The 25,167-nt window shown below is 34.7% G+C and overlaps 1 protein-coding gene across 2 annotated transcripts; it reads left to right on the top strand.

Moving 5' to 3' along the window:
* Positions 1-39: 39 nt before the first annotated feature.
* Positions 40-24,169, top strand: SA1 (stromal antigen). 2 transcript variants are annotated; one of them, XR_002010219.2, is made up of 22 exons: positions 40-181; positions 674-851; positions 1,603-1,871; positions 2,840-3,024; positions 3,633-3,806; positions 4,429-4,633; positions 5,512-5,737; positions 6,145-6,298; positions 6,907-7,055; positions 8,101-8,320; positions 10,349-10,567; positions 11,065-11,247; positions 11,765-11,980; positions 12,200-12,361; positions 13,086-13,574; positions 13,859-14,035; positions 14,726-14,934; positions 15,985-16,145; positions 18,125-18,182; positions 19,268-19,330; positions 22,196-22,252; positions 23,541-24,169. XR_002010219.2 is itself a non-coding variant. In XM_019060919.2 (21 exons), exons 2-21 carry the CDS (start codon positions 682-684, stop codon positions 23,701-23,703), a joined length of 3,846 nt encoding a protein of 1,281 aa, XP_018916464.2. In that variant the 5' UTR covers positions 40-181; positions 674-681; the 3' UTR covers positions 23,704-24,168. The 2 variants fall into 2 exon arrangements, 1 of the variants encoding a protein (XP_018916464.2); XM_019060919.2 differs by lacking the exon at positions 19,268-19,330 and having other exon boundaries at positions 23,541-24,168.
* Positions 24,170-25,167: the final 998 nt, after the last annotated feature.

Here is a 25,167-nt window from a genome sequence, read left to right as displayed (position 1 = left end):
CGCCACAAACCGCTTTGGTTGATTGGTGAGTTTTCCGATGTTTTCAATCCAGCCCGCCATTATCAGTGTTTACGTTGGGCTTTCCCTCGAAATTCTCTGAAATTAACTTTTTTGTAGAAAAAAAATGTCAAACTTCAAGCAACTCTTGTTTCAACTTCATCTATAAAGTACTATTCATCAGGTAAATGTATAGTCTCCCTCTAATATTACCCACTGTCAATATAATTCTTTCATTTGGCTCTACAAACCAACTCTATCGTAGCACCTTTTCTCCTAATATTGAAGTTTGGTTCAAGTTAAATGGAGTATGCACTTATAGAACTTCAAGCCCATGAATTGAGAAATTGAGTCAATTTTTAGAGATGTCAAACAACAGCCCATGATTACCGCTCTTCAAGGGAATCAGTTGGTGCACTCCTGTTAGTGCATACAGCTGTGACCGATCTAATTTCATAGTTGTCAGGTGCTACCCAAGTATCAAGAAATCAATTACATCCATTTAGAATCATATGATGGAAGAAACTTGTCAGATACGATACCTGGATTGCTACTCGCTGTAGAGGTCTTGAGTGCTTTTCTCAGGTTCAGTTGCAAAATTTTTCAATACGTTTTCATGACCACTATAGTTGGGGGGAAAAACCTTTCATTTTAATGACTTATGATTTAATTGCAGAACTCAAGATGCATGCGCGAAGTATCGGGAAGCGCATCCGTATGGATGAGCCTCCTCCACCAGAATATGATACATCTAACCCCATGACACCCATGACGCCCATGGAAGCAGACATTCAAGAACCTTACACTCCGTACAATGCATATCAAAATCCGGCCACGCCAATGACGTCTGGAAGGTAAATAGTTTTTACCTGATTTAATCATTGATGATGATCAAACCCAGAGACAATGCACCTCAGTTTTTAATGTTGTAGATAGATCTTACAATCTAAATCATACGATTGTCACTTTTCTAATTAGCCTCTAATTAGGAAAGAATGAATTTTTCTGATTCTTTAAAAATGTCCGAAAAATTTTGGCTTTGTTTGTAGAATATTATGCAAGAATCTTTAAAAATCAAGCTATATGATTTCCGCTTGAAAAGGTACAAGTTAGGAGCAGAACTTTTATATAACTGCAATATAGATATGTTTTCTTAAAGTTTCCTCAGCACTGATAGATCTTCCATACTAATGTTAACTAATTAACCAAAGGGTATGAGCCTGTAATATTGCATGACATTAGTATGATTTATTTGGCTTAAACTGAAAAAAACCTTTAAGTATTAAGTCGTGCAACCTTGAAGTCGGCTGGGATCGTTACATTTCTTGTTTCTTCAATGGGTTAGTTAAGTCATTAATTCTCATTGTGCCATTCAAAAGCATCAAATGAACTGAGCCCACAGTTTTTTGCCAGACTTTTTTTCAATTTTGAAAAATGGAGGCTGGAGTAATGCCTGATCAAATAGCGCTCTCTACATGTTTACAATGCTTTTTTTCTTTGGAAACTTATGTTGGAATTATCCTCCGGTTATGCTTTCCTATTTATCATGCATCCACAAGCAAGTAGAAATTTTCGACGGCAAAACCATTGTCTTTTTTTCTCTAGTGTGGATCAGCTATATGGTGGAGAGCATTATGGAGAGCCCCTGGCGAATAGTAGTCACTTTGATCAACCTCACCAACAAATGTATGATCAACATCAATATGACCAGCAGTTGCAACAATCACATCTTCAAAGCGGCTATGAACCGATGCAAGTGTCTCAGACTTACGAACAGCCACCTCCTCAGTATGAGCCTCCGCCGGTACAGTACGAACAGCCAGCAACTCCGGCAGCTTTGAAGGGTGGGCGAGTCACACGTGCCAGATTGCGAAGTGAGTTATTCTTTATTTTTTATTTGACAAGGGATCTCATCTGGTCAGGTATTTAAATGTCAGGGTGTCTACCAGTCCGGAAAGTCCGGAAAAAGTACGCATTTTTTAAGGTCGGTCCGTAAGTACCTAAAAAGTACGTAAATTTTGCGGAAGGTCCGTAATTTTTCGCATTTTGCGCTGCGCGTTCAGTTCGATCGCCTGATAGTTATGCAACGCTCTGTGCATTGTCCTTCAGGCGTATTGGTGCAATGTCAGCCCGTAAGAGCGCGGAATAAGGCATTTCCCTAGATTTGACAGAAACAGCCGAAAAGGCCACGGGAATAGCTGAAGTAAAGCGCGCGGCAGTGCCAAAATCGAAGAATTGCAATACATATCGAAAAGGTACTTAAAAGTACTTAATTTTTCCCCAAGGCGAGGTACTTAAATTTTTCCTTAAGTACCTAAAAAGTACTGAAAAAGTATTTATTTTATTTTTGTGGACCTCAGTAGACACCCTGAAATGTAGAAATAGACAAATACGTGTAGTCATTGAATCGGCTCATGTAAAAATGTCCCATGCCCAATACAGTGTTTCAGTATTTGCATGGGCCATTTCGTTGTAACTTACAGACGAAGGTTAGTCTAAGACGTTAGGAATGTAGAATAATTTCATCAAAACTTCGGCAAGTACTCTTAAAAGTTTACTTAGGAGAATTGGTCTTATTAATCAGTGTTGTGGGGCAAGACAAAGCACTGAAATTCCAAAACGCTGTATTTGACATCGGACGTTTTTGTGCAAGCTGATTCAATTAAGGAACTTTTTGTTCTGTTAACCCACAGCAGAAGTCATGGATTTAAGTACTCGCACGGTGGGCATTTATTTAGAATAACTTTTTTGGAACTGATAGAGGTGTTTGGAAGAGAATCCTATAAATTTCACTGTCAGGACACATTTTTATCAAGCTAAATCTCATTTTGATTTTTTTCAGATGCTCAAAATCCTCAACCGTCACCTGTAGCTGCACCTGCAGCAGCTCCTCAGAAGAAAGTGGCTGTTGAAGGAAGACGAAGAGGTGCTGCTCCGCGGAAACAGCCTGTCGCACCAGTTGAAATTGAAGAAGAAGATGATTTAAGCTTGTACTATGCCATTCGCAATGGAAAAGCTGCATTAGCTGTAAGTTCATCCCACTTATTTTAGCTTGCTTACTTTTTATCAATGTTTAGTCTCTATTAAGCTACAAAAACCAGATGCCCTTTGCACACGTTGCAAATATTTTACTGAAAATGGGGGTCTTCGGTGTATCACTCATCGATGATTGTGAAATGTGTTTCGAAAACCCTCATCGATGAGTGATGCTCTAAGGACCCCCACTTTCAACATAAAACTTGCAACGTGTGCAAAGGGCAAGAGAAAAAGTAGAAAAATACAAAAGCTGTAAGCTACTATCATCAAAGATGGTCACAACGTTGGGGCCTCCTTTCAATAACATCTATACTATGTATTTCTTGATTTGTGCCTGGTAGATCCACTGATCTTATTCTTATGGAATAGCAATTTGATGAAAACATGATGCAAAACAAATTAGTAATCATAGTAAGGTTCTGCATGTAGGAGACATTTAAAAATAAAGGTCAATATGAACATTTGAACAAAGTTAGGATGTTATTAAGTTTTTACACCCAGGTAGGGTTTGTTAATTTGATGAGCAGCACCAGAGTCATGTTAAGACAAAAGGTCCTTTTACCTTTTTACCAAATTGCTTCTCTCTCTTTTTCTTGTAGACAATTGTGGACGACTGGATCGAAGAATACAAAGTGAACAGGGACTCAGCGCTTCTGGCACTCATGCAATTTTTCATCAACGCCAGTGGTTGCAAAGGTCGTATTACCCCTGCAATGTCTGCTAGCATGGAACACGCAGCCATCATTCGTCGCATGACAGAAGAATTTGACGAGGTTAGTAAATGGCACAGTTGAAAGTATAAAATATTTACTGCATATCAGCTGATTGAGTAATTAAGTTTCTTAAATGTGCTTTGTTCCTGTAGGTGACCACTTGTTTTTCCATCAACATTTGTCATTTTACCTTTGTCTACATTACACTGGTCAGTTAATTTTTGGCCTCCTAATGCTAAATCATCGGATTTTAGTCCTTTCTTAATATCTTGTGGAATGACTAGACAAGGCTCATGAAGAAAGCAGGCTTCTCCTGAATTCTCTCTCTTCCTACTTAAGTTATGCAGGGTGGTGGTGAAATAAGGATACTCACTAATATCAAAAATTGAGCTATTAGCCGACTTTACAAATATATGCAATGATAGCAACTCAGGCCATGCTTTAATAGAAGAACAATGTGCAAGAGGATGTTAATATATCGGATGTTAAAGTTGACCAATAGCTCAACTTTTGTTTTCGCATTATGAGTAGCCGAAAACCGAAACATCTTGTTGTCTCACTAATCTCTCTAAAATTATCACAGACATTGAAGGTATTAACGACGTCTCAATCTGCTAACTTTCACTCAATAGTTGTTCTCACATGACCTATTCATATTTCTTATATGCACTCGTGTTTACAGGAAAGCGGGGAGTATCCCTTGATAATGTCTGGTCAACACTGGAAGAAGTTCCGTGGGAACTTCTGTGATTTTGTAGCGCAGTTAGTCAAACAGTGTCAATACTCCATCATTTACGACCAGTATCTTATGGACAATGTTATCTCACTTCTTACTGGTTTGTCAGATTCGCAGGTCCGAGCTTTCCGTCACACCGCTACTTTAGCAGGTTTGTAACGGTTTCATACGGATGTTTTGTTGGTAAATAAAAAAGCAAAGGGAAGAATGTATCAGAACTAACTAACCAAGTTCTGTTCTGCTAAATTTATCTACTTCCGGGGATTGCTCTGTCCAAAATTTTGAGAAAGTGGCGACAGTAGTGTCAAATGTATTTATTTATTTCTTTTTTACAATTCACAAGCAAGCCCATGAACAAAAATTTACAAACAGCAAGATGGTTTAAGATTACAACATAACAGGATTTTAAGAAATTAGTAACCTCTTGATATTTAATTTGAAAGAAGATCTAAGTGAATGAAATAAATTGATAAGTGGGGAGAATTCATCTCCAATTGTATAGATATGAGACACTACGGATGTATCCATCTAGTTCCTCAGGGAAAGGGGAATATGGAATAGACGGTTGTGCTTGGTAAATCTATATGGAACATGAAAATTTATTTAAAAAAATAGAGAGGGGGAATCAACAAAAATATTTACAATTTATTTATTAATTTTTCTTTGTTTGCAATCTTTTACATTCAAGTAGGACTTTCCAAATATTTCATGCATTAAATATTAAATTAAAATATATATAAAAATATCCATTCAAATTTTTATGGGTATCAGTCAGGTACAGGTAAGATGAGACTAAATTGTGTTTATGTAAAATTACTCAGTAACCTTTTCAAATGGTTTGTCTTAAATCGAAAATCTGATTGAAGACTTCTTCACTTTTTTTCGTAAGGTTTTCAAGATTTTTGGATAGTTTTTATCATAATTTGCTTCCGTGAAATTTTATCATCCACCTTAAATGAAAAAAGAAGTGGATTTTTACAAAAATTTTTATTTTTGAGCTTGTGCCAATGAACAGTCTTTTTATTCCAGCAATGAAATTGATGACGGCTCTGGTTGATGTAGCTTTGATCGTCTCTGTAAATCTTGACAACACTCAGCGTCAATACGAGTCAGAGCGGCAAAAAGCTCGTGACAAAAGGGCCAGTGATAGGTTGGAATCCTTAATGTCCAAACGACAAGAACTTGAAGAGAACATGGATGAAATAAAGAATATGTTGACTTACATGTTTAAATCAGTTTTTGTGCACAGATACAGGTAAAGTAATTCAAACTTGCTTTTCAAGTTTCGTGCAAGCTTCATTTTGTCTTATGAAGAAATGAAAAGAAGAAAAAATTTGATGTGGTAATGAATTCTTGTGGCATTTTTTTCAATGTATTTAATTAATTAATCTTCTTTCTCCCAATATTCTAATTGATTTATTTGTTAGCAAAGTGAAAAAAAGCAGTATCTCCTATTAAATTGTATTCCTTTAGTTGAAAAACAGTTTTTTTCAAGACACAAAAAATTATGTACAATAATTGAAGGGAAATCGACTCCTAATTATCATGAATGCCCTTTACAAAACTTCTTTTTTATCAAATGTCCATTAACAAAGAAAAGAATCTTTAAAAATCGATGCGTTAAGTTCCATTTTTTTTACATTGTTTTCATCCATTTTTCAGAGATACCTTACCAGAAATCCGTGCCATCTGTATGGCTGAAATTGGAATTTGGATGAAAAAGTTCCATCAAAATTTCCTTGATGATTCATACCTTAAGTACATTGGTTGGACACTCCATGACAAAGTTGGAGAAGTTCGTCTCAAATGCTTGCAGGTACTCAAATCTCATCTGAAAAAATTAAATTTTGAAATATTCTTTTTCTTTAATTTCATCCTCTAAATTCATTATCATGATTTCTATCAATAAATATGATTCATTTTTTAACAATTTCTCTCTAATATTAAGTCTTGCCATTTAAATAAACACTCTAAAAAGTTTTTCAACACAAGTTGGTTTTTGCTAGATTATAAAGCACAGTCACATCATCATGCATCATCATTAATATTTTCATTCCCGAACTGTAGCTGTTATGTACATTAAACAAATTCCTCCGTAGTCTACTTCATGCATTTGTTTGGCTGCAAGCATCCAACTCATAAAATCACCTTGTTTCATACCAACTTTGACAGAGTTTAATTGGACATATTTCTATCAAACGGAACTAAGCGCCAATTTGAGTTCCTTTTGAGGAATTTAGAATCCCGGATAGCGCGTTCTGTCAAATGGACCTAAGCGCCATGGAAACGCATTGCGAGTATAGGACGGAATAAGCCGGACGCCCGATTCCGCCGCCAATCCAAGCCCCCCTCTACCTTCCTCACCCTATGGTGCTTAGGTCCGTTTGATAGAAATACGTTCAATTATCTTATTGTCTCTTGCAGGCATTGCAACCATTGTATGCATCTGAGGAATTAAAAGGCAAACTCGAGCTGTTCACTAGTAAATTCAAAGATCGAATTGTCGCAATGACACTGGACAAGGAATATGATGTAGCGGTTCAAGCTGTGCGCCTCGTTATCAGCATTCTCAAGTAAGAGTTTTGATATTTTTACTGCTTCATTCAAAATTGAATCATTGTTACTATCCATTGAAAAAGAACTATAGTGATGAGAAAATCAAAATGCAGATATCAGCACTGCTGTGCTAAGAAAAACGTTCCATGAAAATTAGGTAGTTGCCGAATTTTCTCCAATAAAATATTAATTTTTGGGAAAAGAAATGAATATTTTCCCTGAAATGTTGAGTTACTTTCTACTAAATTTTGCGTAAAATTCTCTGAAAAATTGGAGGAGAAATATTGCAAATTTCCTTATTAATAATTTGTATTGTAGCAAAGGAAATTGGACGTTTGATGGCTCATGCGACTTTTTTGTAGTATGGTAGAGCTCCAATGCTCTGTGGTGCATTTTACAGACATATTGGCTCAAAAAATGTAAAACCAAACCACAGTTATAAGTTTTTGAAGTGGACAGTTCAAAAATTGTGCTATCAAAGAAAATTCATGCAAAACATCAGTCTGCCATATGTACGGCTCAAGTAGGTCAGTTTGAATGCTACCTATTTCGGCTCTAAAATGTAATAATCTTATTGCAACTTATTTTTTGGAACATCAGTGAGCATCATCTGTTGAAATTTCAAGCTCTGATTTATCTAGCCAACTCTCTGATTTCCAGAAAAATTATCTAATGAAAATTTGCCTTTGATCAGAAATACTGCTTTTTCTCTAGGGCTCACAATAGGATCTCATTCTCAAAGAACCACTACTTTTTCCAATTGTATTGCAAAATGTAGTCTAATTGATGATTTATCTTTGGGAGGTTCGCTTCTTCCCTTTGAAAAAGCTCAAAAGTGTGCTGACTATGTGTCCATAAGGAAGTTTGTAAGTTTGAAAATAGTCTCTATGATATCTCTGGAACATCGTCAAAATTTCATTTTTCCGTACCATCGTCAAATAATCCTTCCTTCATTACTACTATGGTTTCGTAAAACGCAATGCCAGTAAATGGAGGCCTTAATGTCCAATTCAAGATAAAATGTTTGGTTGAATTCCGTATATTTCATGTCATTTTCAACAGGCACCATCGAGACATCTTGACTGACCAGGACTGCGAGCATGTCTACGAGTTGGTGTACTCTTCACATCGTGCTGTAGCGCAAGCGGCTGGCGAGTTTTTGAATGAAAGATTGTTTGTTCCGGATGAAATGATGAGCAACATTCGCACCAAACGTGGAAAGAAAAGGCTGCGTAACACATCCCTCATCAGAGATCTTGTTCAATTTTTCATTGAATCAGAGGTGAGTTGAGATTACACACTATCATTTCCATCCAAAAATTATATATTATGCCATGTTTCAGCCATTTTGGTTAAATTGCCATCTTAATTTATGTTCCCTCTTTTTCTACATGCTGTAACGGTAAGCCACAACTTTACTAAGCATAATTTACCAGTTTTATGGGAATGGTCTACAATGGAGAATTTGCATGCAATTTTCTTATTGCTTCATCTGAAAGTGCTCAAAGAGCTGATTTCACAGTATTTTTTATAATTTTTTTCTAATTTAGGAAATAATATAAAAATAGATTTAAAAGTGAGAAAATGCACCGCCTAGTGACGTCATCTGGCAGCATTTCTCATTTGAACACACATAGTTTAGCAGATTATACCTTTTTATCATATCTTCTCCAATAAGTGTCCCAGGTAGAACAAAATATTTTGAAAATATTTTAAAAATATTGCTGTTGTTTGGAAAATATTTTCACGAAAATACTGTAAAAATAGTTTTACAATATCTTTTAAATCAAATTTTTAAAATATTAAAATTAATTATTTTTAAAATATTTTTGCAATATTTAAATGAAAATGTTTTTGAAAAATAATTTTGAAGCAATTACTAAATATTTACATTTTTAGTTGTAAAAATACTACAAAATATAATTTTAAAATTATTAATAAAATATTATAAAATATGCGCGCGCTGTAGGGGCTGTTTTTGGTACGTATGTTCTTTTCTGATAAGATAAGATATTTTATTCAAAAAGTAAAACATTTAATAAAGAACAATATTAATCTGCCCGGCAAATTGTGATGTCCAATTAATCTGCCGGATCAGACATAAAATTAAATTCAACTGATAATAAAAGAAAAAAGAAAGGGAAAAAAAAAGAAAACACACAAAATAATAATAATAATAATAAAATAATAAATAACATAAATGCATCAACATAAATTCAAACTAGAAAAAGGTCCAAATAATTAAAACTGGAAAAAAAACGCAATTATGAAAAACAGGAATTTGGTTTAAAAAAAAAAAATAAAAAAAATGAGAGTCAAAAAAACCAGAAAGTTAAAAAAAATGAGAGAGTTAAAAAATAAAAAAAATTAAATAAATAAATAAATGATAATGAAAATTTGAAATACATGAATTTGAATATCTTGAGTACAATTAATAAAGAATTTGAAACAAAAATTACACGATGAAATAAAAATAATAAATAATAAATTATGGTAAAATATTATAAGAATCCGTCAATATACAAACATATTACGGACTCAGAGGCCTGCGATAGTTAAGAGATTGAATTTAGGGGCCCTTCCGTATCAAGCCTGGCTGGTCTAGCGGTAAGTTACTGGACTACGGATTGCAACTCTATCCCGGGGCGTGGGTTCTATTCCCGACTAGGGCGGCGCGGATTATAAGGTAAGTTACAACTCTATGATCTATCAATTTGTAATAACACATGTGCACCATTGAAGGAACTTTAGTACCAAATACATCACCTAGAGTGCGCGCACTCTAGGTGCAATATTTGTGCAATATTTTCAGAACATTCATTATTTTTAAAATAATTTTCCAATAATTTTAAAACATCCAAAAAATATTTTAAAAATAATTTTAAAATAATCGGATAATATCCAAGCAATATCCAAGGGGGGAACATTTTTAGGTTTGGAAAATAATCAAAAAATATTTTGCAAATATTTTTAAAATGCTGTCGGCAACATTTTAAAAATATTTTTAAAATATTTGTGTTCTTATTGGGGTTCAATTCGTGAACCAAGGGTATTCTCGTGTTCATCTCACTCAGTAGTTTTCACTGAAACACAAAATTCATCAAACTTCAGACACCTGCAAATTCTCTATTAATGGAATCAATGGAAACAATTAATTTTTAGGGAAATGATGAATAATATTTTACTGAAGAAGTTGAGAAGTAGTGGAAATTTTGAGACATTGACTCTTAAGTACATGTTTGTGTAGTGTCAGCGTAAATACATCACAACATTCTAAAGTCTAATCCTCTTTTTTTTATATTTTTAACAGTTGCATGAACATGGTGCCTACTTGGTAGATTCACTGATCGAGTCTAATGAAATGATGAAAGACTGGGAGTGTATGACAGATCTTTTGCTGGAAGAAGCTGGACCAGGAGAAGAGCCGCTAGATGATCGGCAAGAAACCAGTTTGATTGAACTCATGGTTTGCTGCGTTCGTCAGGCAGCCACTGGAGATGCTCCTGTTGGTCGTGGCCCCAATCGCAAAGTAGGCAATATTTTTCATATAAGAGTTAATCAACAATCAGGAGTGATTTTTAACTCCTATTTATGAGATGTTTAAGTTGTTAATAAATGTTTTCTGTAATGCGCTTTTAGTGTGGAAGAAGTCAAGTGTTTTGTGAGGTTATGAGGTCCTGTTAACATAAATCAACATTTACTGAACTTGCTAAACAAACTTTGGCCAAACTCTTTTTAACTTAAATGCAGCCACATTTTCGAGTTTCACAAAACTATTTTCAACTGAGCTGAAACTTAACTGTTGAGCACTGAGTTCAAGAAATTAGCTTCGCTGAACCTCTGTACAAGTTTACCTGTGAAGCTGGAGCAATAGGTTTTTTTGGGACACTGCAAATTAAATATTTTTAATTTGATGAAATCATAAATAAAAAGAATTGGTAAACTTTGTTTTACAAAATACCCTGTCTTCTAGCTGATTGGTCTGTTGTAAAGAAGCTTCATCGATCAAATATTTTTCTGTTCCAGGTTGCATCTGTGAAAGAAATTAAGCAAGTTCAAGATGACAAGCAAAAGCTCACTGAGCATTTCATCGGAACGCTGCCTCCATTGTTAGACAAATACAGAGCTGATCCGGACAAACTCACCAACCTCCTCTCCATCCCACAATACTTCGATCTGGAAATTTACACAACTTCTCGCCAAGAAAATGCAAGTTCATGTGTCAATTTCAAGCGGCATTATGCCTCAATCTGATCTGTCAAAATATTTAAAAGCCCTTATCTCAGAGAATGCATTAAATTGCAGTTCAGTCAGAGCAATGTCTATTTATTATAGACAAATAATGAGAACATGTTAAAATTAAAAAATTGCGCCTCTGTTTGATTTGTTATTAGAAATGATGTAGGTCTTAATGAGAGAGCAGTTTCAAGTAAATGTAATTTATTCACAATATTTTGGAAGATTATCGGACCGATGGAAATAATTACACATTTTGATGTAATTTATCATTTTGCCCATTTTTAAAAGATCTGTGTGTATCCTGCGATCTGGAATGGTAAATACAGTTCAAAATGTAATCTTGTATTACCTGGTGAGCAATTAATTTTCGAATTTACATGAAATATTGGTGTTTAAATTTTTGTAGGATTTTTTGTTGCAAAAAATTTATTTCACAATTACATTTATGTATTCATTTTTTTACGGATGATTTTTTTTGCTCTCTTAGAATTTGGACCTCCTACTGAAGAAGATGAATGGAATTGCTGAGAAACATCAAGATAAAGACGTACTTGAGACCTGTGCCAAAACTTTGGAACTTTTGTGCTCCGAAGATAATGCCATCATTTATACACGGTGTGATGTAAAGCGCTCAACTTTAATAGATACCCTTGTCAACAAGTACCGAGAAGCAATGGATGATTGGAACTCACTCATTGAAGGGGTATGTATTCTTTTTCACCACTAATCTCAGCAATAATTTCAATGCAAGAAATTTCTGCAACGGAAGTTTTCAAAATGTGTCTTTCCTCGAAACTAGATAGAACTGAATAACTTCAAGTGAGATTTATTCACAGGACTAATCAAACCATTAGTATCAAACTAAACTAACCTCTTTATTGTGCGTGTTTTTTATTTGTGTTGTACTTTTCTGTTTTTCCAGGCTGAAACACCAGATGATGATGAAATCTATGCTGTCATCAACAGCTTGAAGAAAGTCTCCATCTTTTATTCATGTCACAATTTAGGTGGATGGAACATCTGGCCGAGCATCTACAAAGATTTGAACGAAGCTCATCATGGTCTCAAACAACTTCCAGATGAGGTAAGATAATGAAATTCATAATTTTTTGTATGAGTTTCACCATATGGAAGCCAATAATTTCTAGTAGTCAATGCCAATAAGGCACCAGGGGTGCACAGAGTGCTTGATTGGCCGATTGCGGGAGAAATGTGAAGGCACTTGAAAAGGAATAAAATGTAAAGGCAAAAGGCATGCGGGATCTTTTTATTTTAAATTTAATACTATTTTTTGTGAAGGAAACCATTTATCGAGTTATTTGTTGAGAAGGAAACTATTAAGCTCGCTACTCATTGCAAAGGAAACCGTAAAACTGGTCAAATCTACCTACTCTTTTGCGTTTTTTCTTTGCCATGAACAACAGGTGAGACTGGAAAACTTTGTCCTCAATTTTTGTGAAACTGACTTTCGTCCATCCGGTCAGGGTTTTAAAAACTTCTCACCTGCATGATTAGGGAGTCGCAAGTAGTTGCGTACATACATAAGACTGTTCACGGGAAGGGAATTTGAAAATTGTTAGGCTAATCTGCGAAGTTATTAAAATTAAGAAATATCTTTGAAATACTAGATAGTCGGAAAAAAGTAGCGATAAAAATTCAATTTGAAAAATTCAGGTAAACCAAGGGTTTTTGAATTGAGAAGGCAAAAAATTTTCTGCGTCCCTATTTTTGGTTTCAGTGTAAAAGCAAGGAAACTCAGGGATTTCAAAGTTTAAAAAATTCTGTGAACCCTATTTCTGTGTTTTCAGGCCATCAAATACTGCATCTCTACCTGTTACTTTGGAATCCTGTGGGATCTACACCACCTGGAAGAACTTGTCGAGGGCGGTGGCGGCAGCGATATCGAAGATAACGCAATCCAAATCAAAGCTCGTCTCATCAACGTTATGGATTTGTTCAAAGACATGCTCCTCACACAAAAAATGCAAGACCTTAAAGAAGAATCTTATCTATCAATCTGCGACCTGCTCATCATTTTCTGCAACCAGCTGGTTTCAAACTCGACACCTCTCCTAGCTCACTTAGTCTATGAACCCAATCAGTCACTCCAGATTCTCTTAAATGATTTTATCCAAACAAACGTTTTCATCTATGAAGAAGAGGGAGAAATGGATGAGCACTCCAAGATTGAAGAGTTGCACAAAAGGAGAAACTTCCTAGCTTCATATTGCAAGCTGATCGTCTACAGTGTACTCCCAACATCAGCAGCGGCTGATGTTTTCAAGCACTACGTCAAGGTATGCTCTTACTTTAATTCGCTCTTTTATATTATGACCAATAATTTTTAACAGGTGTATATGCGACTTCAAATGCTAACACGACTTATTGCTCACCATTTTGTGTGAAATATTTTATCAAACAAAAGATAAAATGATAAAAAATTATTGGCAATATTTCACCTTTCAGTTCAATTGATTAGCATGATTGATGAGGAGAAAATGTAATTAAACTCTAACCCTCTCTAAAATTTGCTCAAGTGCAAAAAAACACAACTTTTTATTTCTGTTCTGTTTATTCGCAGTCATACAATGAATATGGAGACATCATCAAAACAACACTAAGCAAAGCCCGTGAAATTAACAAGGTCAACTGTGCTCGAACGATGGTTGTCAGTATGATTGCTCTCTTCAAAGAGCTTCAACAAAATGCTCGAGGTTATCGCATCAACAGGCAAAATGAGGAATTCGCCAGTCTAAAGGTAATCTAGTTAAAAACTTATTTGTTTCGCTAATAAATTTCAAAAATTATTCATACCTAAAGGCTGAGGCTGCTACTGAAGTTTGGAACGAGTAATTTTTAGTTGAAAAAGGAATGAAAATGAGTCAAATTAGCTCCTAAGTAACTCAGTCATTTGTACAGCAATGTAAAGGTGATCAGGGTTTGTGCGTTGGTGCTTACTTGATTTGATGATGAAGAAAAATTTCAAGGCCTTGAATATGCTTGAATTTTACTCTTTATCAGTTTTCAGCAATTAATCGTCATCGTTAAGAAGTAAGAAAGCAGTTGACATGAACTAAATCGTTTGGGAAGATAGTTCTCTCCTTCGTGAATTGCGATCCACCCTCTACTATGATATCCAAAAGTTGCTGACTTGGACTGTGAGTCCTTGCAATAATATTGGTAGAGGTGCCACTTCTCCATAATGCGCAACCATTTGAAGCTCACTACGTCAGTAAGTTTCATACCAAAAAAGAAAACCGGACAGAATCACCTTCATTAAGAATCACGATGTAGGGAGAAAACCGCGTGAATTCAAGTGAGCCTAGTTTTTTGTGAGGAAACAGATTAAAAAAAGAAGTTGTTAATATTTACCATCTTGCACAATCATCTACTATCTTGTTACTCTCATAAGAGAAATCCTGTATCATTCATTACTTTTTCTTTGCAGGAGTTAGCCAAAAGATTTGCCCTATCATTTGGACTGGATGCTGTAAAGAATCGCGAGGCTATCACTGTTTTGCATAGAGAAGGGATTTTGTTTGCTGTCAGCACCCTAGAACAGGAAAATGATCCAACTGGGCCACCCCTAAACTTACCTTTCTTAGAAATCCTCACAGAATTCACCAACAAGCTTCTGAAGCAGGACAAACGCATTGTGTAAGTTCCGGAAAATTGTCTCTTATTTAAGCTTGAAGTTTTTATTGCATGATCAGACTTTCAAAGGAAACTTTGGAATGAACCATTAGACAGGATAATAATTAAAATTCCACAAAACATGTTCTCTCATCGAAATTATACGCAGTATCCATTGAACATGTTGCAAATGTATAAAGTTAACTTTGGTGTGAGATACCAGCTTTGATATTTTACGTAAGTATCAGATGATTCACACCTCCTGATCTCAGGAGAAACCGAAATCAACATAACTCAAACCAGTCACTGAAAACAAATGTATCGTTTGACACATTGATGGAACTGTGCTCTATTAAATAACCTTTCTCCTCTGACATGGTATGTACTTCTAAAACTGTTACGAAACATTTAGTAGTCCAAGAAAATTAACCCTTTATTGCATAGCGTTGCATGAAAGCAACAAATGGTTTTCAGTTTATTTCTAGGCTGGCAAGTATTAAATTGAACAAAGCAAGAAATAATTTTTGGGGAACATTATATGTGTGATCTCCTTGCTTAGAAAAAACCATAAAAAATCGATTCCTACCGACTCTAGTGTCGAAAAAATACTGTACAATGTAGATTTTCTCTCCAAAATCAACGATTAGCTCATGCAACAAAGGGTTAAGCCATTGCAATACATACTGAAATTAGGTCTGTGCCAGATCTGGCTCAAGTACATTTTGGTTTCTTGTTGAGTGCAACGTTTGGTCAAATACGTCAAATACAGAAAGTGCTAATTACTTACCAGTGACTTTAATTTCTGGATTTTTTTATGTGCTCACCGTCTTTTGCGTGAAATTTCGATGAAGACGCATACCAGTGATGTATAATTTCTAATATTATCCAGTAGTCCATCATTCGGAACCTAAGTAAAAATTGTTATCACTAGGCACATGTTGGTGCATATTTTTAATTTTTTTTTTAAGTCTGCGAAATTAAGTAATCAGCCATTTTTTAATGTTTGTTCTTTTAGTAATCATGAGATATTAAGATTCTAAATCTCTAAATTTATTTTTATCATCTTAATTACAGATTGCAGTATTTAGATCGGCGCATTTCAGCTGGCATGCCCTCTAGCAGAGGAGAAGATTGGCAACCATTGGTAATGTACAGAAATAGTTTAGTGCACGGAGAAAGTGACCAAATGCCTCAAACTTCTAAACGAGCTTACGGAAGGAAAAAGAAAGAAAACTGTAAGTTTGCCTCCTAATTCTATTCTTACTAGCTACTTTTTTCTCTACTGTCCAAAGAAGTAATTTGCAACTATCTGTTATTTCATATCGTACAACTGCTCTATGCCAGTGTCTAGCTGAAATTATCAGCGGAAAACAAATCTCTCCTAAAAGTGAAATTTCTGGAAGCTAGAGATCAAGGACAATTATGAGGAAAAAAGTGGCTCCTCCAAGTGGGGCAGTCACACTTTTCTTCAAACCTTATCGATGGTTAAATGTGAAAAATATTTATCTCAATTGCAATGTTTACAAATCTCCAATTATATTTTATTCTTCAAGAATGATTGATCAAACTCTCTCCCCACAATTTTGTGTGATTTTTTAAAAATAAGTGAAAGGAATTCACAGAAAAAGTCAATAGAATTTTTTGATCAGTTTTTTTTTTTTTTTTTTGAAAAAAAATAACATGAGCGGAGCCTCACAGCATCGAAATCTGAGGTACACCTCTAGCTATACCTGTGTGCGAAAAAAAGATCTCAGTATCTGTTGAATTTCCAATTTTAGGATTATTGAAAAATTCAATGGCATGTGAGATTAAGAATCTCCTATCAAATTTGCCTACAAGGTATTATTAACAAGAAACAAAACTCACATATTAATGTATTTCATGAAAACGGTGTGTTGTGCATGGGGTAAACACTGTCAGCCTCGAGATAGAGAGCTCGGATCCATCCATACAATGGACCACTAGACAAGGTACGAAGTTAAGCATTCTGATACATGTTTCTCGACCAAAATTTCACGTAGAACTCGAATCCAGCAACGAAAATTACTGAAATTAACTCTTAACCAAGATATTTAATGTTTCTTGACCGTGAATTCAAACCTCCCGCTCATGAAAACTCAATGGTCTATGTGAGTCAAATCGCACACTAAACATTACCGTGGCAGTCTCTGCAATACAGAATACGACAACCTCAATCTTGACGCTTTGGTTCAGCTATGGCATATTGTTTACTCTTTGAACAATAAAGGGTAGGAAAAGAACAATGCTCATTTGAGAAGTTTGCCACAACTGTTGTAGGGCGTGATTTGACTCACGTAGAGTATTGCTTTTCTTATGACCGGGCAGTTTAAATGTCCCGCAACCAATGTAAAATTAAAACGTTAATATCTTAGTTAGGAGTTGATTTCAGTCATTTTCGATGCATGAATCGTGTTCTACGTTAAATTCTGGTTTTAAAACTTGCATCAGAATGCCTAAATTCGTACCTCATCTAGTGATCCATTGTTTTAGTGAACCTATTGTGCTGTGCTGGGGAAGACTATTGGACAGCGTAAGTCGGCAATCACATAACTCGTTTGCGGTGTCTGAAAATCTCCGCCTCTATGTTATTTTTTTAAAGGAGAACAAATTGACATCATTCCTTGAAGTTTTTGCAGAATTTTCTTTGCACAGAGAAGAAAAATCACGGCAGTTTTAAACAATTGCCGTTGAGTAGTTTTCCCTTTAAAAAATAAAGTATGACAGGAAGTCTGCGACATTGCAAACCGAGCCATGTGGTTGCCGACTTACACCGTCGAATTGTATGCTAGAGGATCAGCATTGTGGCTAAATATCAATCTGATGCAAATATTTTGCGTTGACTGATTTGTCCTAGTGGGTAATTCCCTTAGCATCGCGATACCTCAGAACCAAAATGCGTTTTACTCTGACTAATCCTTATTTTAATGGAATGTAGTTCATCTGTTGGAAAAGGAGTCTTAAAGTGTCAAAGATCATTATCATCCACTTTATTAATCCAATCAACGGAATTTCCTATCAAATATTCAAAGTGAAAAATCGTCCGTCGATTTTTTCAAAAAAAGGTCCTCCACAGACTTGACGTAACTCATATAACCTCCTCAGGATTTCATCTATTTTTATGATCCGAAGTATTATGGCGTCGTATCTTTTTTTATGTTAATACTAATTCTCTGCACGTCTTAATCAATTTCAGATGATGAAGAGGGTGGTGAAGATATGGAAGGTGGCGGCTCTGATGATGAATACGGAGGGTATGTATTTTAATTTCATAGAAGTACCGAGTGCCCAGTCATGCGCAGTTTTCAAAATTCCTTTGTGTGTAGTTTAGTTCATGCTCTATTCAGTTGTTTTGTCAGTGTTTAGTGGTCCACTATTAGTAAATGTTTCCCACTAATGCAAATAGCTGAAAATTGCACATATTTTATTTTCAATGTTCCCTGTTCTGAGACACATTTGATCTCAATTTTATAGTATGTCTTTTAATTTGTGTCCCCATTGAAATCGATTTTGTGGGTCAAACTTACTGTAAGGAATTTGACCTATTAAAAATGTAATTGGTAGCATGAGTTTTTTTTGTCTCATGATGTTAGCGTTTCTCCAAAAATTTGCCATTATCCAGGGAACATGTTCCATATTTTTAATTCCCAATACCTGTGTTATTCATGTTTTTTTTTTCTTCTTTTTTTTCCTTTCTTTATTTTGGTTAATTTTGATTCCCTACTTGGAAGAACCACTCTCTATACCTGTATGTCACTAAATTTTCCTTCATCTTAATTTTATTTTATTTCTGAAATTATCCTCATTGGTGCATGCACTGCAAAAAGAAATAAATGTGATTTTGTCAGGGAACGTCTCTATCTGTCACATAAATGCTCTTATTTGTAAAATTACCTGTTATACAAAGACCTAGGATCCATTTTCATTTTTACATTTGGCTAATCCACAAGTGCATGCATCAGCCAATATATATACATTTTGCAGAGAGCTTTTGAGATAAAAATTGAATGTTGGGAATATGCACGTAGATATGTGATTAACAACTGACCACCAAACCTTTAAGGATTTACTTACTTATATCAGTCTTCTCCATGAAGTAATGTCCAGCTATAACGGATATCTCTGTTGTATCTATTGTATGCACATCAAGTTTCACGCTAGTTTTTAACTGTCCTCCCTCTTGAATATTTTATATTGACAGTTTGACACTCTTAGTTGAACTAGTTGTTTTGTTTTTTGTTTAATTTTTGTTTTCATTTTAATTTTGTATTTGATTTCAGTTTATTTTAATTTTACCATTCATTTTTGTTTCTGTTTTTTCCCTGTTCCTGTTTTACAGCTATTAAATTAGGTGTCGTCAATTCTAAACTAACGCGAAGCTTTCGGCATTCCTACCTGATCAGTACGTAGTATTTCAATTGAGTTTGCGTTGAGTTTTGCAGCTGGTTTTTGATGTGCCATTTACTTGTTTTTATTTTTTCCTCGTAGTAATACTCTAATGCCATTCTTATCGGTGTGTGTACAGCTAATCATTCGCTCTTCCTCGTGATTTCCAAGGTGATGGGTGCTACCAGATTGACAATTCTAAGTCTTTATCAATAGTTCTGATTTTAAGGTATTGAACTTAGAAAATAATCTACTAAAGTTGAAGAGGTGTTTGTCAAACAACTCTTTAATTTTAGTTTCAATTACTCTCAAGTTATGTTTTCAGAGCTGATGAATATAGACACCTCCCATGATTTTAAATTTCCTTCTTCTTTCTTTGCGAAGATGAACTCAAAAGTTATTCAATTGAATTCTATCTACATCTATATGACCTGGTTTTTTTTCTTTTCATCAAATTGAACTTGACAATTTTTTTTAGTTTGGCAACCTTCGACGCTTTTTGATTTTTCTTTCTCATACAGTAATATCTTGATTATTTGATGAACTGTGGCGGAAATCCGAACCGGATACTGAAAAAGCAGTATAATCGAAAATGTATAAAAACATAAGATATGTATGGATTCAAACAAAAAAATAAAGTGAAAAGAAGACAAATATTGCGTAAATATACCTCATTGTCGCTCTGAATAACTGAAGTGCCATGTAAGTTCTGAGGAGATAACTAAGGTATTACTGTATCCTTGTTTGGGTGAACTTTGTTCCTCACTTTACTTAATTTAACATTATGCGCTCTTCTCATATTTAGACTTTCATTTTCTGCTATGAAGTCATGAATAACAGCCATGGAGTTAAGAAAGTGTGAGAATTTTTGTTTTTCACACTTTCATCATCAAGATTCTTTCACTTTAAAAGCTACCTCTGTACACATAGCTTTCATTCCATATCTTTCGCCAATTTTTCTGGTGTTAATAAAGGTGGATGAAGAAGTTTCTAAATGATGCACCATAAAACAAATGCTTTTCATATAGTCGCTGAGTATATTTTTGGAGTAACGGTCTACGGTCATTGGAGTCTTTCTCCACAAATGAAGAATTTGCTCAAAAAATTTTTATTGTTTTATCTGAGAGTACGTAGTTAGTGTTTAAAAATTTTCTCTACTACCTTTTTCCGTACCATAATTTTTCAAGCTTGAAGTTTGCTCTAAAGCTGAAAATACCATATCAACTTTGTTTCTCAAAGAAGAAAGTTTGTCGGAGGTCTGTATTTGAACTGATGTACTCTTTGTAAGGAGGAATAGCAATGAGCAGACCTGTTAACTGTTCATTTCATTTTAGCAACTGGAAAGATGTAATGAATATATTTCTGGTCTAATTTCGTCTTAGTACACCTTTAATTTTTGAAGTTATTAGCTGATTAATCAGTAAAAGCATGGCTTTTTTATGAGAGACATTAAGAAGCAAGTTTTTCTGAATTTGAAACATCACAAAGAAAATTAAGCTCTTGCAAACTAAATATTTTTCTCCTCACCTATTTGCATTACCAGCTGATAGCTCTCTTCTCTTCTCTGTATCTCGTTTTTTATTTTTCAAGGATCTATGGAGTGCACCATCAGTCTCACCTGTTATAATATTTTCCCCTCGCTCTTAGACATCACCATTGTTCTTACTATTCTTGTATTTTATTATTTAGCATTGCCAATAATTTTTCATCACTTGGTTCTTCATGAGATTTCTTTGACTCCAATAGTTCAAGGAACTGGTCGTGACATATTAAGCTTGGCTTTTGTGGTGTTGTGTTGGTTCCATTCATTTCGCGATGAAAATTGAAAATAAGTTTTTGCTTTTCAGCTTGATAATTTGCTATGATACAGTGGATAACAACAATGCTCCACAAGAAACAAAAAATTGACTCAGTTCAATATTCAATGTTTGTTCAAAAATATGAATTTTAAAACTACTGTGAGTAGTTCGAGGTTTCAGTCCAAAAAACTGCCTGATGTTTTCCATAAAGTAACAGTTCTCTTAATTTTGTTTTTCCAAAATTGATGGAATATTTCAGTCCTTTCTGAATAATTTAAAAACCTCTAATTCCAAGAAAAAGCCAATTCCTCATGAAAACCCTCTTAAATGTAAATGCTACAAATGTGCTTGGTTCCCTATGCCAATCAAAATTTTCGAGTCAGCTGCAGCACCTCTAATAATTCAAAGTTAAGCGGAAAATTTATTCTGCAATTTGGAGTTATCTATTTACACTGGAAAAATTTGTAGGTATTTGAATATGCTACAAATGTCAGCACATTCAGAAATTCAGGAAAGCTGCATGTGAACACTAGACCAGCTAATTTGTGCTAGCATGAAAGAATAGTATTTTTTGTTGAAATTGTGTCCCAAAGTTAGGCAATATAATGCGAATAAGTGAAGTATGTAAGTATAGTTTAAAAAAAGGCAGTGAAAAAGTACAGGCCAATTTTTACCCTTCATTAAATCGTGATTTACATATTTCTAATTAATTTTCGACTCTTTTTGACATAAAATCTTAATTTTTCAAAAAAAATTCCTCGGCTCTATGAATTTTGAATTAAAAAGAGGACAGCGTTATTCTATGAGCATTTAAGTAATTTTCTTTTCATATCTTTCAATTTAACCAATGTAACCTGAGAGATTAAAGGAGGTAGCAAAACCAGTCGAGAATGCATTAACTATCACCGTCTTGGGCAGGCACTGATCTTAAAACTTTCAAGATAACTTTCAATTGTAATTCAAATCAGTCGATATTTCATGTTGTATCCTCATTCTCCAGCTATTTTCATCAGTTAAAATTCCTCTAAAACCCCCTTATAATCTTTGAATTTCTTTGTCTAATTTTAGTTTTTATTTTTCAGAATGGCTCAACACATGGAAGACATTGGTAATCAAAAAAAGAAGAGGCGTGTCGCAAGGTCAGTCTAAAAGCTCTCCGATTTTTTTCTTTTGTCAATGAAAAATGTTTTTGTTTTTTGCTTTTTTTAAATGACTCAAACATCTTCAAACTATATGCACAGAGAATGGATGAATTCCAGCCAAACTGAATCAATGGACTTTCAGCCGTAATGAGCTGTAAACAGGTTTAGCACTCGTAATCTTGAAAAATCGGTTGAAACTTCCAATATTTTGCTTTTCATCAACTACAGCACATTTTGAGACTTATTTAGACTGAAATAATTTAATTCTTAATTCAATGTATTCAATTAAAAGTACTTAATGTGACTGGTTTGGTTGTATGTTTGGATGAATCGAACGAAATATTTTCAAATTTTGGTCTTGGCTTCTGCCAAGATGGTAACATTTATAGAAGGAAACCAACTCGAGCTGGATCCCTTCAGTGAATTTCGTTTTCACTTAGGTGGGAACATGGTTCAAACCGCCAAAAAGTACCGTCAGTTCCCCAGGTATGCTAGACCTTCAACAGGGGAACATGTACAGTTGCATCTCTCGATGGTGTAAGTCGGCAATCACATAACTCGGTTTGCAACGTCGCAGACTTCCTGTCATACTTTATTTTTTAAACGGAAAACTATTCAATGGCAATTCTTTGAAACTGCCGTGATTTTTCTTCTCTGTGCGAAGAAAATTCTGCATAAACTTCAAGGAATGATGTCAATTTGTTCTCCTTTAAAAAAATAACATAAAGGCGGAGATTTTCAGACACTGCGAATGAGTTATGTGATTGCCGACTTACACTGTCGCTCTGTTTTGATAAAGATGTTGCTTGCCTCTAACCTCAAAAGTATAGCAATTTTTCTTTCAAAACCTAACCAGTGAGATGTTGACATACTTCTAAGAAGTCTGAACGCCCAATCATCCCGAACTTTAAGAAAATTGGGATTATATCAATTTTGTTTGAAGAACATGCTTGTTTTAAATTAGAGAAAATGATTAGGCTCCTTCAGATCTACCGTTAACTCAATTTTCCCAAATATCGTGTTGGTTCCCTTCTCCTAAATGCGCTTCAACCTCTGGTTAAAACCTTCCATTAATGTTCTTCCTGCAAGTTGAAAAAAAAGTTGATAGTATCAGATAAACCGTAGAATTTTGCTTCTGGTAAAATGACTCCCTGGAATTTCTTTTTCTGGATCCTCATAGTGTACAAGTGGATGTGTGTGGATGTGTGTGGATGTGTGTCATGTCAAGAAAGCAAGTGTGAATTTGAGACTTTACTAATGATTTGACTTTTATCAATACTTCTAGGACCGCCAGGTTTTCTCCACCTAATCAAATTGATGAAAACTCATCAGAAATGCAAATTGACCTATCAACCTCAAGTTTCTCACACCGCCCGCAGCGCCAATGCACAACCCGATCTCTTGCTTACCGCTATGTCGATCGTTACTCTGACGATGACGAAATCTAAACTTTTGTAAATATAACTTCTGTCCACTCATACTTAGTCTAATAGATCAATCAAATCAAAGAAAAACGAATGTGTACCTATTTGTGTCTCTTTTCCCTTTGTAAATTTTCCTGTGAAATTTAATTATTTTTCTTTGAACAAGAAAAAGAAAAATTAATTACATTAGCTCGTGTAAAAATTTCCCAAACCCTCAAAGTAGAAGCAGTTGGCACTCTTTTCTTGTATAAATCAACTTTATAATTTCAATTATAATAGTTTTTATCCACTTCACACAGTCATCTGATCTCTTGCATTTTGTCATTTTTATTGTCAAGCACTGGGATGATGACAACACTGAAACTATTCGAATTGTTGTACATATGTGTTTTATTTATTTAGACTTAATTTATTAGTTTTACTCGTGTTCAGGAAAATGTCTATTGTCAAGCTACTTTTTTTGGTAAAATGAATTTGTTTTGTAAAGAAAATGAATGAAAAATAAATTCTTTTTGCACTTTTAAAATTCAACTTTCATTTGGATACCTACCTTACTTTGACTTGATGAATTGCAGGTGACCACTATCCACTGTTTTCTCTGTTTGACCATAATTGAACCGCGTTAAGCAGAAAGGAACCAAACCACATCATGAGTCATTGGGCAATATAACTTTTTACATGAAAACAGTCGTGCGGATTTTTGTGCCAATTTCAGTGAATTTCCAGCATAGTGCGAAGCAAATTCCCTAAAATGTTTCAAAATAAATCGGCACAAACGTTCTCTAGTCAAAAATTAAATTACTAGGTTAAATTTGGCAATAGCTGATGTTGCTTGGTTCCTTTCTGCTAAACGCAGTTCAATTGAATGTTTATTTCAAAAATAATGAATCGAAAAAAATCTCAGTTTTGTATTCAAGTCACCACCAACAAAACTGAAGTAGGCATACCACTTTCTTCTAAAGGGTTTGCTCTTGAATGCAAAAGTGACCTTAGGTTTTTTTTTATCATCTGCAAATTTTTTGACGAATCAAATTTCTTAAAAATGCGTCTGTCAGTACACGTAAAAATTCCAATGAGTCTAATTTTACCTCTTTTGTAGTTTTATCTCTTGATATTTATTATTGAACCAACAGCAAGCCCCTCATAATATATTAGTCCCATAATTTGTTGCTTCCTGAATGAAAAAAAAAGGTAACTCCATTCCAACGTTGCAAATTGATTTAAAACAATTTAATTTTTTTGAAGAATATACCTGTTAATTTTTCCCCAAATTTTTTCTGATTCTTATACGAGATTTGAGAAGAAAATCAGCGAAATTTTCAGTTAGAAATGCCCAAGATTCTCCCGGTACAAATGCAATCTGCGAGAGGAAATTTGGCAACATCGAAATGCAGCTACGTTTCTTCTTGAGGAAAACGACGAATTGTTCCGAAAAGTTAGGCGACGAATGATGTACCTAGTTAGGCTGGTTCTGGTTCACATTTGGGC

This window comes from Bemisia tabaci, chromosome 6 (genome assembly GCF_918797505.1).
Source record: "Bemisia tabaci chromosome 6, PGI_BMITA_v3".
Lineage (NCBI taxonomy): Eukaryota > Metazoa > Arthropoda > Insecta > Hemiptera > Aleyrodidae > Bemisia > Bemisia tabaci.
Note: the sequence above shows the minus strand (reverse complement) of the source record. Positions and strands in the feature narration are given on the sequence as shown.